Source organism: Ciconia boyciana, chromosome 7 (assembly GCF_034638445.1).
Source record: "Ciconia boyciana chromosome 7, ASM3463844v1, whole genome shotgun sequence".
NCBI lineage: Eukaryota > Metazoa > Chordata > Aves > Ciconiiformes > Ciconiidae > Ciconia > Ciconia boyciana.
The window spans coordinates 22,094,176-22,110,204 of record NC_132940.1 but is presented as its reverse complement, the minus strand read 5'-3'; the positions used below and the strand labels follow the sequence as shown (position 1 = coordinate 22,110,204).

The 16,029-nt window shown below is 35.3% G+C and overlaps 1 protein-coding gene across 5 annotated transcripts in view; it reads right to left on the bottom strand.

The window, feature by feature from the left end:
* Positions 1 to 1,814: 1,814 nt before the first annotated feature.
* Positions 1,815 to 16,029, bottom strand: part of SLC35A3 (solute carrier family 35 member A3) — a 27,404-nt gene continuing 13,189 nt past the window's right edge. For 3 of the 5 annotated variants that reach the window (XM_072867622.1, XM_072867620.1, XM_072867621.1), the window contains 5 exons: positions 15,871 to 15,993; positions 14,545 to 14,716; positions 11,231 to 11,349; positions 10,584 to 10,717; positions 3,040 to 8,246 (listed from right to left, as the gene is read on the bottom strand). In XM_072867622.1, coding sequence (XP_072723723.1) covers positions 8,156 to 8,246; positions 10,584 to 10,717; positions 11,231 to 11,349; positions 14,545 to 14,716; positions 15,871 to 15,993 — 639 coding nt within the window. In that variant the 3' untranslated portion in view covers positions 3,040 to 8,155. Of the gene's footprint in view, positions 1,889 to 3,039; positions 8,247 to 10,583; positions 10,718 to 11,230; positions 11,350 to 14,544; positions 14,717 to 15,870; positions 15,994 to 16,029 lie in introns of those variants that run through there. The other 2 variants (XR_012043408.1, XR_012043409.1) reach the window with 2 other exon arrangements.

The window sequence follows — 16,029 nt, the reverse complement described above, 5'->3', positions numbered from 1 at the left end:
AATAAAAAATAAAGAGAGGAGAAGAGAGTGCTGCCAGAAGCCGCGCGGTTCGCTGCGACGCGGCCGGCAGAGCCCGTGCCCCGGCCGCTGGCAGCGGGCTCGGCGCGGCGGTGCCCGGCCCGCCCGGCCGCAGTGCCCAAAGGAGACGGAGCCCTCCGTCATCCTGTGCTACCTCTCCCTGAACAACCTCCATCTTTTAACACACCGATCCCCACCTGTGCTGCTGGAGACACTTCTTTCCCTATCCGGACAGCACTGGGATTTTAAAATACATTATCGCGGCCTTTTCTGCCCTTCAGAAGCCTGTTTCTCTCATAATTCTGCAAGCATCAATTCTCTGAGCTACCCCCTCCCAACCGAACATAAAGATTCGTTTCCAGCCCTTTCCTGCCTCCCTGAGCTGGCCGAGAGGCCTGGAAAAAAGAAGCAAAAAAAGGCAGTTCTGACTGGATATACCTGTTAGATGTCGAAAGACATTTCTAGAGCCAAAGTACATAACCACAGATGTAATCCATCTTAAAAATCCAACTTGGAGACATTCTGCTTTCTTACTCTCAAGTTTTAAACTTAGCTTATGAAAGCTTTAACAGCTTTACATGGGCGGGCCATTTCGGGTTCTGATTTACCACACAGCCTACAGGCAATAAGGTAACAGGGATCGGCTTTCCCAAGGCATCATACCCATTAGAGGAGAAAATCTTTCAGAAACGTGTACTATTATTATTAATTATTCTGTGGCTTATAGTTTAAATTCCTTCACCGCTCATGTCTGGCAGCACTGAACGGAGCAACACCTGTCCACATCCAGTACCGTTACACTGACAATCTCAGACACAACTCTCCATGGCCATATCCACGTACCAGTCTTTTCTCTATGTTCTTCTTCACTCAGTCCTCCATCTTCCAGCCCTCCTACTGCATATCCCTATCTCCCCAGCTCCTGTGACATCCCTGTTTCCCCCAAAACCTCAGCCGTGCATTAACATCTTCCCTGTCCATACAAACAGTGGCTGCGACGCTGAACCTCAACCCTAACATACAGACCTGTACTCCAGCTCCCGTACAGCACAGAGACCACTATATTAACAAAGGGGTGTAAATCACTCACCACTGAAGATAATGTGGGCTTAAGTTAAAACTATTAGCCTTAAGATCAAGCACCCTCTTATCATCATGCAGCTTTTAAGGAATTTAGAATTCCATGAGGTGTAGCCCTACTCAGGCCAATGGATCTACTCTGGTCTCACAGTGAGACAAAGGCTGTAGCTCATGATAGGAAGTGTGGATCTACCAGGCTACCCACAGGGGAAAAAGCATGTTTGCAGCCATTGCTATTATCAGTCATTTGTTACAAGTCTTAATAAGTTATGCCAAGTATGTGATAATTCTGTTCCAGGGTTTCTCACGCCTTCTATTTGAAAAGGAGAGGGGTCCTAAAATTTTGGCATGGTTTCAAGTCTACTCCTTGGAGAGAAAGCTGTTACATTTTGGTGGGAAAGTCACACGCAGACATGTACATGACACGTAAGAAACTCATGTAAAAAAGTTAACACAGCTACATCTCAAAGACATTTTGTAACTAGGCTGATTAAACAGCTGTTTTTCCATCCACACCTTTATATTAGACCAACCTCTGTTATTGATGTCATTATCCCAAAATAAATGCATCTTAAATACCAAGTTTGCTCATGTAGGCTGAGCAGACGATTCAAGTAAGAATTCCTAAATTTAGAATAAACTATATAAATATAACTTCCTTTTGCTGTCATGAATTTCAGCCAGCTACACATTTTCAAATATCAAACTCCACTTACCTACGTAAGTCCTGACATAATCTGCTCTGCCATTATTTAACTGAGACACAAATTCCTGACAAACATTTAATCTCCTGAAGAAGAAAAACAAAAATTGTCTGTTACATCTAAATACCTGTAGCGTTCAACCTTCTATAAAAGTAAATGCATAATAGTACCTGCTACCTGTAAAAGATATTACCATCTTTTTGGAAGCAGAATGAAAACGGACAGAATACTTACCATCTCCCCAAGGGAAACCCTTGATTCTAAAGCACAGACAGACAATGGTTTCAACAGTTTCAGTTAAGACTCCTACAGATTGCTTTCAGGCCAAACTCAAAGAACGCTGTCCCCTGCATCTCAGTACTCTACCACCTACGCTCCTTTGGTTAGTTGATGAATAATTCATTTTTGTCACCTAACGGCCTAAAATTTCAGTTTAAATCATGCTGCATGTGGTCATTAAGATCAGAGCAGAACTGACAAAAGGAACTGACAGCAATGAAGAGTCCTGAAAATTATTGGTGCATAGCTGGTGAAATGACCTGATTTTATTATATATATCTCTGGAAAGGACAGGGAAAGATGTTACCACCATCTATAGCAATGTGTTTGTGAAGTCTGTTCAGGTCTTTGATATATTGTAAATTATAGCTATATAAAACCTCAGCTTCTAAACTGTAAGATCAATCAACGGATTGTGGTGTATTCTAGAGAGTGTATTGTATAGTACTTTCCACTGCTATCAAAATTAAATGGGGAAAAAAAAAGAAGCTGCTGAATCACCAGCTGCCTCCTGGTAACTTGTGGCAAAGGATTACCACAAGGGTAAAGGATTTGCCATTACTTGTGGCAAATCTTCTACAAAGGATTACGGTGTTTTACAATCGCACACCATACTATAGCTTGGTACTTGATACCCAGATGCTCCCTACCACCTCCAGTTCAGGAACCACAGTCCTGAATAAGGAGATCAGGGTTTTCAGACCAGAAGAGTGCAGAGACAGACAGTCACAAGAACACTGCTGGAATGTGATTCACAAGAAGTCATGATACAGTGGTCAAGAAGAAGCATGCCTCAGTCAAAATTAAATTTCTGGCAAAAGTCAGTAAGCTGTATGTTAAAAGATACCACTAACAAACACCTTATAATAGCCTTCTGGAGTTTATAGAAAATTATGCCAAAAATTATATTCTGAAATAATAAATGTTAATTAAAACATTGTTTTATTTCTGCTGAAATATGCATAAGGCAAGCCTCCCCATTTACAAAGCTCTCAAACAGTTTTATATCATATTCTTAATAAAGCCGGTGCTTAATTTTAACCAGTTTATTACTATAGTGACATTATCTACACATACAGGAGAAAAAAAATACAGTATTTTACCTCAATATGGATTAAAAAAACTGTATTAGGTCATGTAAGATGCATTCCATGGTTCAGCAGTGTTATACCAAAAAAATAACCTGTTTCCAAACTGCCTGAAAACACCATATATTAGAATTGTATTCAATATCATCACACACAAATATCAACATATAAAAAAAATCCTAAGACTACCTTAAAAATTTTGCTACAATGTTTGAATACATGATTTATATTTGGGCTCATATATTTAAAATTAAATTTAAAATATATTGACAATAAAGACAAACTTTTAAAAATCTAAAAAAGCGTTACTCATGGCAGACAATATAAACATATGCTTAGCATATAAGCAATACTTACTGAGCTATAAATTGCTAATGAAATTAATATGGCCAGTTACAGTCAGAATGACGATGGAAGGTTGAAGGCAAGAGTTAAAAATATCATGACTACTCTTGGATGCAAATGTGCAGCAGACATTCAAGACTGAGTACTGAATGGCACCTCAGGACAGATTTTTTTGCTTCTAGAAAGAGTTATAAATTCACCTAGTGGGAAATAATTAGAAAAAGTTATAAAACCAACTGAACAGAAATTTGGATTGACAGTAATCAGAACAGAAGATATCATCCAATTAATCCTACTTATTTTGCTGCGTTTTCCCCTGCATTTTTTCCAGTAAAAATATCTTAATTCTAGGTATCTAAAAACATATAATGACCTTACCTGGAAAGAGTAGAACTCTTTAGTAGCTTCCTGTGGAAAATAATCAGCATTAAAAATTAACAGAACAATGAAAACAAAGGCAAGGAAACACTTTGGACTTTCTTACAACAGCTGAACACCATAGGTAATTATACACTACCACATACCTGGTATAATACCATGTTATAGATAAACATAACCTTTCTAATACACAAAAAAACCTTAATGTTTTTTAATATCTCATTCTTACAAAACATGGATTTCAGAGAAGAAAACAATGAATAATCTTCCCCATTCGCAATATCCAGCAAGAAACACTGTCAACAGGAGGAAAATGAACAGCAACTTCAAATTTGGAAAATGATGATTGCTTAAATACAACAGAACATGCACGGCTGATAAGAAACTATATTAAAATATGAAAGTTACTGACCACAAAAACCAGAAGAAATGCAATGTTTCATTTATCAATTTTAAAACAATTTAACAAAATCCATTACAGTCTTTAGAATTACAGCCATAAAAATAAGTTAGGAACACAAAACAATTACATACTTCTAAAAATCTGTGACAGGACTGTATGAGTAACCAAAACGCAAGCATATGCTACCAAAGTAAGACTGGATTTTTTGAGGAAAAATAAAACAATAGTCTCTAAAAAGTTACAGTAAAAACCCCAAGGTCTTATCTTGTAGAAGCCAGTTCTAGAACATTAATCTACCCATTATTAAAGCAAACCAAAAGGGAAGTTTTCTTATCGTTTGTCTAAAGCAAATAAGTTGAATAGAATTATAAAATTATCTGAATTCTTTGAGAAAAAAAATATTATTGGGCACTTGTGGATAGCACAGAAATACAATGTTTAGAGAAAAGTTTTTCTTACTTTATTAGACTCAAGATTTTTCGCCACTTGACTGCCGATTTATTTTGCTTTGACGATAGTTCTAAGTTTATTGTTATTTGACCATTTATCATGTATCACAGAGATTCTCAAATAAAACTACCAAATATCCAAGTATTCAATAAATACTAGTACTCCCACTATGCAAGTCTTATAAAAACCCCCCAAACATATAATTCAAGTTATTGCAAATAAATACCTAGCTGTAACTTTATAAATATTTAAATAAAATTCTGCTAAGTATAGGTTAGCCTCCTAAATATACAACTAAACTAACAAATCCATTGTGTAAAAGTCAGAAAAATAGTTCAGAAAGGTTTATTTTTGGAAAGTTAGACTCCTAGATTGCTTTTAGGGCAAATTCAAAGCACACTATCCTCTACTTTCCAATGCTCTGTGCTAGCTATGCTTCTTTGGTTAGTTAATGAGTTATAGACTTAAAACTGCTTTTTTTAAAATTTATTTTAAAATCCAGGTACAAAAGTATCCCAATGAGAAAACGTGCATACGCTCTGAGATTGCAAAGGTTACAGAAATCAGTAAACCCTCCTCAACTCCTTTCTGTTCTCAAGAAACATGCTGTCTTGCCTCTGTCTAGAATAATGCTTTTCAACCTGGAGGGTTTCAGAGAAGGTCTTTCCTTAGCCTGTAATGGGCTAAGGGAAGAGAGCTAAAAATGCAAATTGGTATTTACTTTACAGCAACAAGTGTATGAAGAGATCTATCCCTCTACTGGAAAATTTAATGGAACTGTAAATTGAAAGCGTGGAAGAGTCACTGATCTATCGACAGGAGTTACTGTTTCTTAGTACAGTAGATACATTGTTTTCCAAAGCTGTATGACACCCTATTCAAAAGCAAAGAGCACGTAATCCTGTTCTTTCCTTTAAACTGATCCTTATTGACAAATATTGACAGGTGCACCTGAAATATTAAAACTGGGTTATATGTAACAGAACTTCAGAAATGTGGCGATTATTTGGACTATTTGGTCCCTTCCCGTGAAACTGGCTTTAAAGTGTTCTCAACCCGCTTCTTAGGTTTTTTTGAGAAATTCCTCAAGGAAGTAACCAATTATACCACCTGAATATTTCCACTACTGCGAGTCATAAAATTAACAGTACTATCATGTAGGCCAAAATCCAATTTGGATATTACTACCAACACTTCTCAGGTAATTTCAGAGTCACGCACTTCCCATTCTATACTAAGCAACACTGCAAGCCACTGTTCTATGCATGTATCTTACGTCATGTTATATTTCAGTGGTGAAGTGACTAAATGTAATTTTTCAAAGATTTTGCCACATTATAGGTAAAAGGTTTAATAGTAACATAGAATGCCAATTTTGGGTAATATGAGATAGTTTTCACTACCAAGTAGCAGAGTTCCTGCAATTACAGCATGCTAGTATAGATTCACAGTTCACAAAGCTTAGCAAGCCCTTGGCATAACTCTGAAGTTTCTTTAATGTCTTGTTCTGATACGATAAACAAACAAAAAGCTGATAATCCATTTCATCACCAACAGAAGGAAAACACTATTCTTACTTGGCTGACTTAAGTGGAATTTTTCCTTTCCCATTTACAATACTTCATTAAAAAAAAATCTCAGCGCAGTCTTACAGAACCTCCTTGTCAATCCACCACTAAAAGGTGGAAAAGAGGATGAGGTACTTTGGTTAACGTTTTAAACCACCTCTCTTTTCACAACGTGTCCATTAGCACAACACAGAAGTGAGAAAGAGCGTGAGGGGGGAAAAAAGGAAATCATATATTTTTACCACTTGCCATTCTACAGGTAAGGGACTATTGATATGTTTTTGTATAAATCTATACCTTTACAAGTCTAATGTGGATAAGAAGTCACTCTACATTAATATCCACTGTGGATAGGTCTCCTGAAAATAAGTTATTTTTAAGACAGCAGTTTTATTAATTCTGGCGCTTTTTTTGGCGTTTCTGGCTATATGCAAATACTTCAACAAGTGAAGTGTTCATAACAGTCTAATTGATCTAAGTTTTAATTGCATCTAGGTTTCTTTGTGAAGGTTTTTTTGGTTTAAAACAGAAGAACAGCATGCTTTTATATTTACCTATTGCACAATTAATGACTTTTTCATTATGTTTCCTATTAAAGTAATTCCACTAGTAGACTGAATAGCTCCAGAGAACCCATTTTGGTCTGTTGGCTCAAGGACTCCCAGAACAAAATAATAAAAATAATAATACTAATAATAAAACCCTCTAATTAAGCCATTACATAGAAATGTACTGAAAAAGCCTTGGAGAGTTCATGAGTAAACACTTGTTTAAAAAATATCTCTGTAATAAAGTACAGTACATGGATGATATACCATAATAGCTCCAGATGGAGCTGTTACAAACAACAATAATGCATTTAAAATGTTTATTATGGATTTTTTTTTTAAATTATGGTTAAAAAGAATCCCCAGAGGATATTTAAAGCATAAAAACTACTTTAAAGGTTCTACCAACAAGTTGATTTATAATCAATAAAAATAAAAAGAATGAACATCACATCTGAGCAAGCACTCCATCATCACCCTACTTGTAGTGCCAGGTTAGTGCAGTAACCTCCGGCCTGCGTTCACAGAGTTATTGCATCTGTTGGAACACCCCAGGCTATCCTGATGAAGGCTGGAACATCAACACAGATTTCCAGCTTTCACTCTGAATTTCTCCCTTTGTATACTTAGGTGAGAATGTTAACATTCTTACAATAGTTTTATATAAGCAACAGAACACACATTTCTGTTATTAAATCAGCCTTCTAAAAATATAAAAATATTTCATATTGTGAAAGTGTCTTTCAATCATACTTCAATCTTCACAGTTTTAATAAGGAATATCTAATTAGAACCATCACTTTAGAACTATGATGTGTATTCAGCTGATTTCATGTAAATAGACAAACAGTTAAAAACATATTTACTAAGATTAAATATAGTCAAATTGCAAAAACATACAATCTGACAATGTTGTCATGTGCTCTTTCAAAGAGTGCATAGGACATATTTCTGCAGCAGTCAATACAGTAAATTCTTTTGATGCAATCCCAGTCAAAGCTGTAAACATTCCTAATTGCAGTTGCTTGGAAGCTTTTTGTTCCTTTCAAGTTTTTATTAGCAAGTTGCACTGGGCATTCCCCTACCATTTTTTTTTTTCTTTTCCCATCAGTTACAGACAGTATCATCATCCACCTTTAACCCCTCTGGCTGTTCAAAACTACTCATAAGCATTTCTTCAATAAATTCAGGGTAGTAATCCTTTCCTTGCAGTGCACAATGACACTTTCCACATGCCACTGTTAGCAAGGCCCCCACTGTGTGATCTTGAGAAGCAGGTTGATGAGGAAGTCTGCTATGCCTTAATGGGGTTTCCTGCAGGCTTGGGATCATAACTGTATAGGAAAGTAGCTGCTATTACAAGGACGGCTCCGAAGAAAAAGACACTGAATAGAATAGGGATAAAAAAAAAAATTAGCTCCTTTTAGTTGATGCAATTTTTTTAATGTAATACAATCAGAATAAATCCCACAGAAAATTTTTCCTGTGGGAACACAGGAAGATAAATTATATTTGTCCAATTTATAAAGAAAAAAATAATTTACACATATTTATTAGAGAAGGATGCAGGAAGAAGTTGAAATAAGAAAAACTTAGATCCACAAAGTAATGTATCATTATACTGACATATTCTGAAAATTAAAATTATAGTTTCATGGAACAGCTGTCAAAAGTAATCAGACCAATCTTTTTTTTTTTTTTCCCTTTTGCCTAAAGCTCTGTGCAAAATGCAAGCAGAAGCTAAAGTGCAACTACCGTGGTTACCCAGCCATTTTTAACATCTTATGTACATCATGTTGCTGGAGTTGTGTTTGCTTTGAAGTCCAAAGCTTATGTCAAAACAAATTACTGCTGCCCAAGAACCAGTTTGCAAGTCACTATAATCTAATTTTTGGCAGATACATAAAGATTTATGTAGGAAAAGATAATAAAGGCATCATTTGTATTGTGACATACGGGCCTTTCAAGTTGTTTTGATAGTTACAAGTCTGAAACAAAATATCCAAAGCCACCAGACAATCAGTACACATTTTAGAAAAGAAGCTTGTCATAAAGACATGACAATGTTGACAATTTGATCTTCTGAACCAAACACTAAAAAAACTGTGGCGCATGACATGATAATCCTTCAGAGAATAGAGTTAGCCTATTTCTGGACATGATCCATTGCAACACATTCAAGCACTTAAGTACTTTACATCTATTATCCCAATCAAAAATGTTTGTTGAAGTGAGAGAAACAATTACTCAGTTTCAGTTCAAATAAATTCGGTTGGCATAAGCAAGGTACTAAAGATTAAGTTTGATTAACTAAAGTTAATCAAGTTTTATTAAATGAGATGGTTTCAAGTTCCACATGCTGCTAGTTGGCTCCATCTCATTTAATTATTTACCACTATTTCCATTTGCACCATGTTTGCAGAAGCTGGTAAGTTACTTATTAATTTTCCATTTGAGCACACCGAAATTCATAAACCACTTTCTACATTTGTTTTAATAGGACAAGTATAGGCTACTTATAATTTAAGTTCAACATCTTCTACTTTTTAAGCCTAAATAGTTGTTCTACTTCCTTTTTTGAATGTTTAAGTAAACTCCTGCTAATATTGCAAATACTATTTTCAGATAAAAAGATGTTTCTTCATATCAGATACAAAACTTGTAAATATTATTAAAAATATTTTAATGCTATGAGTATGTGTAACATATGTGAGGAGTGTAGCTCAATTATAAGCAAAATCCTATTAGATATATCTGAAAGTTGGAATATTACTTCTACACTCCATATATTAACACACACTGCCAAGACAAGCACTATTCCAGAACCTACCAATGTACAAAACCCGCAGTGCACAGAGCTACTAAAATATGATTCACAAAATGTCAGGACACAGTGTATTGGGCCTAGAAGCATATAGCAAGCATTTTTCTCTCTTGCTTGGTTGAGTATTTTCACTAATAAATATTGTATTGTCTTTAGAAAAAAGCTCTGCCTTTGGGCTTCTGGGTGTCCTTGGGCAACTAACTGCTGTAGCATGACTTCCATGTGTGTATGATTGCAATTATCTCTTTTAGAGACTGTTTTGAGATTGGCTGAAAACCAGTACAAAAAGATCATCATCATTATCATTGTTCAGCTGTAACTCCTCTTGCGATGCGATGACTTGTGGAAGATCTGTCCATTCAGAGGACGAAGAGAAAACAAGAGACAGGCAACCCCTGTCACGATCTCACTCAGAACAGCCAGCAGGGGGGAGACTGGTTCAAGGAGCAGAGCCAATGCAGTGCAAGGCAAGCGTCAAAACTAACCAGGGCAAAACTAAAGTGTCAAAACTAAAACTAAAACTTCAGCATAAAAGCCAAGCAGGAGCTGAACAAACTGAGGGAGATCGGGTAGGGAAGAAAAGAAGAGAAAGGGATGGTGAACTAAAACACAGAGCCTGCAAGAGAGTGGCTTGTCAAAAGCCAAGATTTGAGACTAAGTTATTCCTGACCTGTGGGGGGGCTGTATCTTACAGAAAATTTAATCTTGCCAACTATACTGAAAAAATTAAGTATTAGTTATGGTATGTTCTGAAACTAAACTTTTATGTGCAAGTTGTATCTAAACATTCTAAAAGTGTGGCTTGGACTTTTTTTTATTTATTTTTGCAGTTATATCTGGTAAGCATTAAGTTTTCAACTATTTTTTTTTTTCACCATACATGGAAAATAATTCTTACCTTGTAGGGACAAAATCTTGCAGCCAGAAATAGGAGATCAATGTTGACAGTATAATAGAGAGAGAAGTTGCAAATCCCTTTAAAATGTTGTCTGCATATTTTATAACAGCAGCAATCACCAGCCCTCCAAGTGCCTGAAAAACATTGAGGTTTGGATTTGCAACCTGATAATTGCACTGAGAGCATCTATTTTAACAACACGTGCTTACTTTAGGAAAAACTTTTGTCTGTGTTTAGCAGCATTACATTTATTTTATGTTATGGATATGCACTGTTGAAGATAAATATTGGAAGAGTTCTTCTTTTCCCATTAAAGAAATTGTTGATCATTATTACCATCACTAAATTAATGGAAATGCTTGTACTATACATTTTTAGCCACAAAAGGAAGGGCATATATATATATTTTTTTTAAACATTGCAAAAGAAATAATGCTCACATGCTTTTCTGTTGCACAATATTTAGTCATACACTTGCTATATATTTTCTAGGGTTTTATTTAGAAGTTTATTCTAATAGTGATAGATCAGACTTTTGACTATAGAATTCTCAGTAGCTTCAATGACACCCATTAGTTTCCCCAGTCATTTATAGAAGAGTACACCCCAAGTGCCTTCACAGAAACATGTGATATAAGGTATCTCACCTGTAGAACAACTACTATCCAAGTAAGTTTATTGTAACCTTGAAAAAATCCATTCTTTGACAGTTGTTCTCCATCATAAATGTATACACCCATCAGTCCAAATATGCTACCAAAAAATCCTGAAAGTACAAGATTGATTTAAAAGCTTCAGGTGAAAAACATGCAAACAGGTTCCTTGTCCTCAAGGACTGCTCACGTTTAAAATAGGACTGCTACTTGCAATACCATCACGTTCAAATGCAATCAGCGTTCAGACAGATATTCTCTTTTAAAAGCTATTTTCCACACTTATAACAAGTTTTGACTGTTTCCATTAGGACATTCTTATATACTTATCTTCCATTGCTTTCTACTGGAATGGGGTGATTTTTGTTTATGGCATATGGCAACATTCACTTAAACACAATTTCAGTTTTCCTGAAACTAGTCATGACTGAAGGCTAAAGTCACACTATAACCTGGAGGGAAAAACAGCTAAAACTTTCAGTGGAGGAGATGGTCACTGACATAGCAAGAGCAGGACTTAGCAGTTTGCCAATTCAGACAAGGATCTTGGAAGTGGGATTGTTCGGAACCAGTCTCAAACACAACTAATGTTTACTAGTAGAGATTTAATGTCAAAAGAAGAAATTGAGATGAGATTTAAAAGTTTATAATTTGGCGAGTATAGTGTTCTTCTATCAGATGGGAAACTTTTCCTAATCCCCTTAGGCATGGAAGTAATGCAAGCACCTCCTCTGTGACTGACGTAGACTCTAGTCCTGAACAGGAAAAGTGGGAACATTTTTTTCCATTCCTTTTCTGTGAAAAGCTGACCTCTATTTTATCGCATTTCTTTGCATCTGAAAAGGGTGGCATTGTTTTGAACAAAATAAAACCTTCCATTTGACAAGAAATAATTCTTTTTGTGACATAATTAAAAATGTAGGTGTCATTCAGATTAAACCAATTACTTCTATTTTCCAATTGATCTGCTAAAATAAATAAATAAAATCAACTATCTATACATCCCTAATATGATACTGGTATGCATTCAAAACTGAATTTTTCAACAATTATTCAAATACATTTTGCAATTTTTTCTACAGTTCTAATAATTCTCTACAGATATGAAAATTAAAACCAGGTTGGACTTACAGGGTTTGTTGTTTGTGTTTTAAGAAAAGCTCTATTTCAAACCTCTTGCTTATGACTGACTTGCTCCTGAATTATACAATATGTTAAGTGGGCAACTATCTTGCACTTGCAGAAAGGATACACTAATGTATTTTTGAAATTGTGATTTCATGTTTTAAATATTTTCAAAAAGCTGTATCAGGAAACCTTCTATGAAATATGACAAAATTAATTTTTGAACTGAAAACAACCTTAATAGTAAACATATTCTACTGAATTTTGTATTGAGGCAAATTAAGCTCACTGACAAAAAATAAATTAAAAAAAATCAGGTGATTCGAGTCTCACTATTATCACAGACATTCATGTCTTCATATATCACAGTCCTAGTTATTCATTACCTTGAACAGTTTGTGTTTAGATGCAGTGTGTTCTGATCTCATTGTTTTCACAAAGCAATTACTGGAACATTCAATATATGACCAGGCCGACTATCAAACTAGAGAACTCATTTGTTTTCATATATACTTTTGTGCACTGTAGAAAAATCTGAAGAATGTTTTAGAAGAGATCATTGGTTTTTCAACAATTATGAATGTTTAATTGGAAATTGTTTCAGATATCTGCATTGTTGCCCACCAAAGCGCTTTTAGCATGGAAATTGAGAGTAATAATAATCAGTTTTCCTTGGCAATGGATTTTACATTGTAGCTGCATCCAGAGCACCAAATCTTACCTTAAATCCTGGACCAAGCCCCAGCTACCCACCCTCCTCTGCCTCCAAAATTCCCTAACGTAACCTTTCCTGATGTATCCCCTACACCCTGTTCAACAAAACTTGGGTTTAATATACACAATTTCAATAAATACTAGCAGATAGTAAGCAGAGGTTTTGATCCCCTTCTCTATCCTGAAGTTTCAAAACATTATGGACATGTAAAAATATTAAAATATAATCAAAACGCAGTTCTGCATTTTTAACTGAAACCATTTATAATTAAAACACAGCAACAAGAAAAGAAAGGAAAAATATTGCTTGTATTCAGACATTTATGACCATACCAGTTATTGACCAACTATCTAATTACAAAAAACCCCACACCATCTCCTGTTTTTATAGTACTTCATTACATTCTACCAGACTCAGTACACAGCCCTGATCCACTAAATCATCCTCATGACTTAATTCTACAGTACTGTAGATTTGATCGAGTCCGCTCGAAGGTGCTGGAAAGTTCACATTCTGCTGAAAGCATTTATTCAAATATGCAATAAATAATTATTGCCTACAGGTGAAGACCAGAGGGATTCCATTACAGAAAGAAGGGCAACTCCAACAATAAGTTTTTGTTTCTGTTTTGCAACAGAAACAAAAGATATTGCTGATGTCGACATTTCCAACCCTATAAACTGGACAAGATTGCTTTGAGGTGAGGGAAAACTCATGCAGGAAAATGGATCAACTCTGGCGCCATTATCATCTATGGTCTAGAAGACCCAGAACTACTTTGGAAACAGAAGGTATTCTCTTACTGATAGGTGCATTAGGTAAGGGCATTAAAATAGTTAATACGAACTCTCTTTTGCATATGCATCTCTCCAGTGATTATACAGACAACTAAAACAAACTGACCTTTGTACTGAAATAATAATTCGTTACCTCAACTTTATTCACAAAGCAGTTTTTTTGTATTAAAAGTGCCAACCTATGAAAACTGCCTACCCAGACACAAGTGGAAAAAATAACGTTAATTTTAAAACATCTCAAACCATTGATTTAGAAACATATTTTGTTTTAACGTTCCTATATTCTCCAAGTAAAAAAAAAAAAGGGAAAAGGAATACTATATATTTATCAATACTTATGAATTAGTGCAAAAGAATCATTTTTAAACACAGAGGATACACAGAATCCTGCATAAGATAACATTCTTTAGAAAATTTTAAATACAAATTCAATCAACAGATTCTGTACAAACTTACACTCTATAAGCAAGTTAAATCAAGAACTAGGTTGAGATCAGAATGCAACTGCTAGAATTCTATCTAGCAGAGTTTATACTCCTGGTTTTAAAAGTACATTTATGCAGAATACTAAAATGTTGGTGATATTTTTTTTTTTAATATATCTATTTTGCAAATTTATCTTAATTCTTCAGAAAGCAGTATTTCTAAGAAATGGCTAAAATTAAACTTACCAAGCTGAATGTTTCTGATCCACACAGACTGCTTAGTTTCCTTTAAAATTTTCTCAAAATAAACCCCAGCAAATCCACTAGAAAAGCATGCTATAAGAACTGCGATCAGGCCTACAAACTGAGATCCTGCTGAATGTTCCTTAGCAGCTGTTGCTTGAGAGTCTGAAGGCCACTGGATGTAAAAACAATTATACAAAATTCACTGATAAAATCAAGTCATGAGGATCTACAAAATGCAAATTTGTTTTCTAGTAATAGTAACTAAAGACAGTCACATGCTTGTAAAGTTTTGTATTTTGCACCATAAATACTTTTAAAGCACTGCAAAGCCATAATTTTTCTTTCTACATATTTGTAAGGAGTAAAATTGTGCCTGAACTGGGAGAATACCCAATTTAACCAGGTCCAGGATTTATGTTTTATAAGCCAGAACTGTTTCTGAATCCCAGCATGACTTATCATGGTCATTCACAGTCACCAACTTTTGCCACCCAACAGTTAGTTACCTTCCAAATATAAGCACAGTTAGAAAATCACTTACGCCAGCTGTCTTTAAGATGGGATGAATTGTCTTTTGCATGTGCTCCTCTTCAGTGATTATACAGACAAATAAAACAAGCTGAAATTTATGAAGCTAAATCCTGCAATATATCTAATGCTAAAAGAATAAAATGCAATGCCATAGACAAAAACATACTGAATAGTCTGTTAATTACTATCAGAATGCTTTGTTCTCATTTTTAATTATTAAATTTGAAAATTCTATAAAATTTAAGCCTCAGATTTTTTTTTCAAATCCTTCAATTTTAAAATAAAAATTTCTAGGATACGCTAAAATCTGCTAAAAAAAAAATATCTTAGAATAGTCTCTTATCCCATGATCCTGCTCTCTGAAAACTACAAACTCCTGTACCTGCACTATTTAGAACAGAAGCCAAGTTTGCCTCTTGAAAAAGTTCAAGTAAATTTGCCATGCTCAAACCATATCACAAGGTGAGCGGCAGGGCTGTGCTGGCACAGATCTGTGAATCCCTAACGTCTGAAGAAGTGTGCTAATAAATGCTGCTATTACTGTTATTTGCAGGTTGCTCCAGAGGCCCTGTCAAATGCTACAGTAGAGCACCGGGACACAAAAGAGGTGTTATCTTCTGCCTTTGAACCATTTCTGGTGCCCTCTAGCCCTGGCCAGTTGTGATTCATAGGTCCTGACCATACTCTGGTTCTCGTGTGCAGCTGGTACAATCAGAAAGCTGTATAATCAGTATAGAAATCCAGGTTCCTTGAATAAACACATTAAATAAACACAAACCACCTGTTAATATTTACCTGCACAAATGCCACTCCTGTCATCAATATTACTAATGAAAGCCACTGGTATACACCCAATTTCTTGCTCAACATGGACACAGAAAACAATGCCGTGGTAAGAATTTTCAGTTGATACGTAACCTAGAAGAACCCAGAAACAGTTACTACTGCATAATT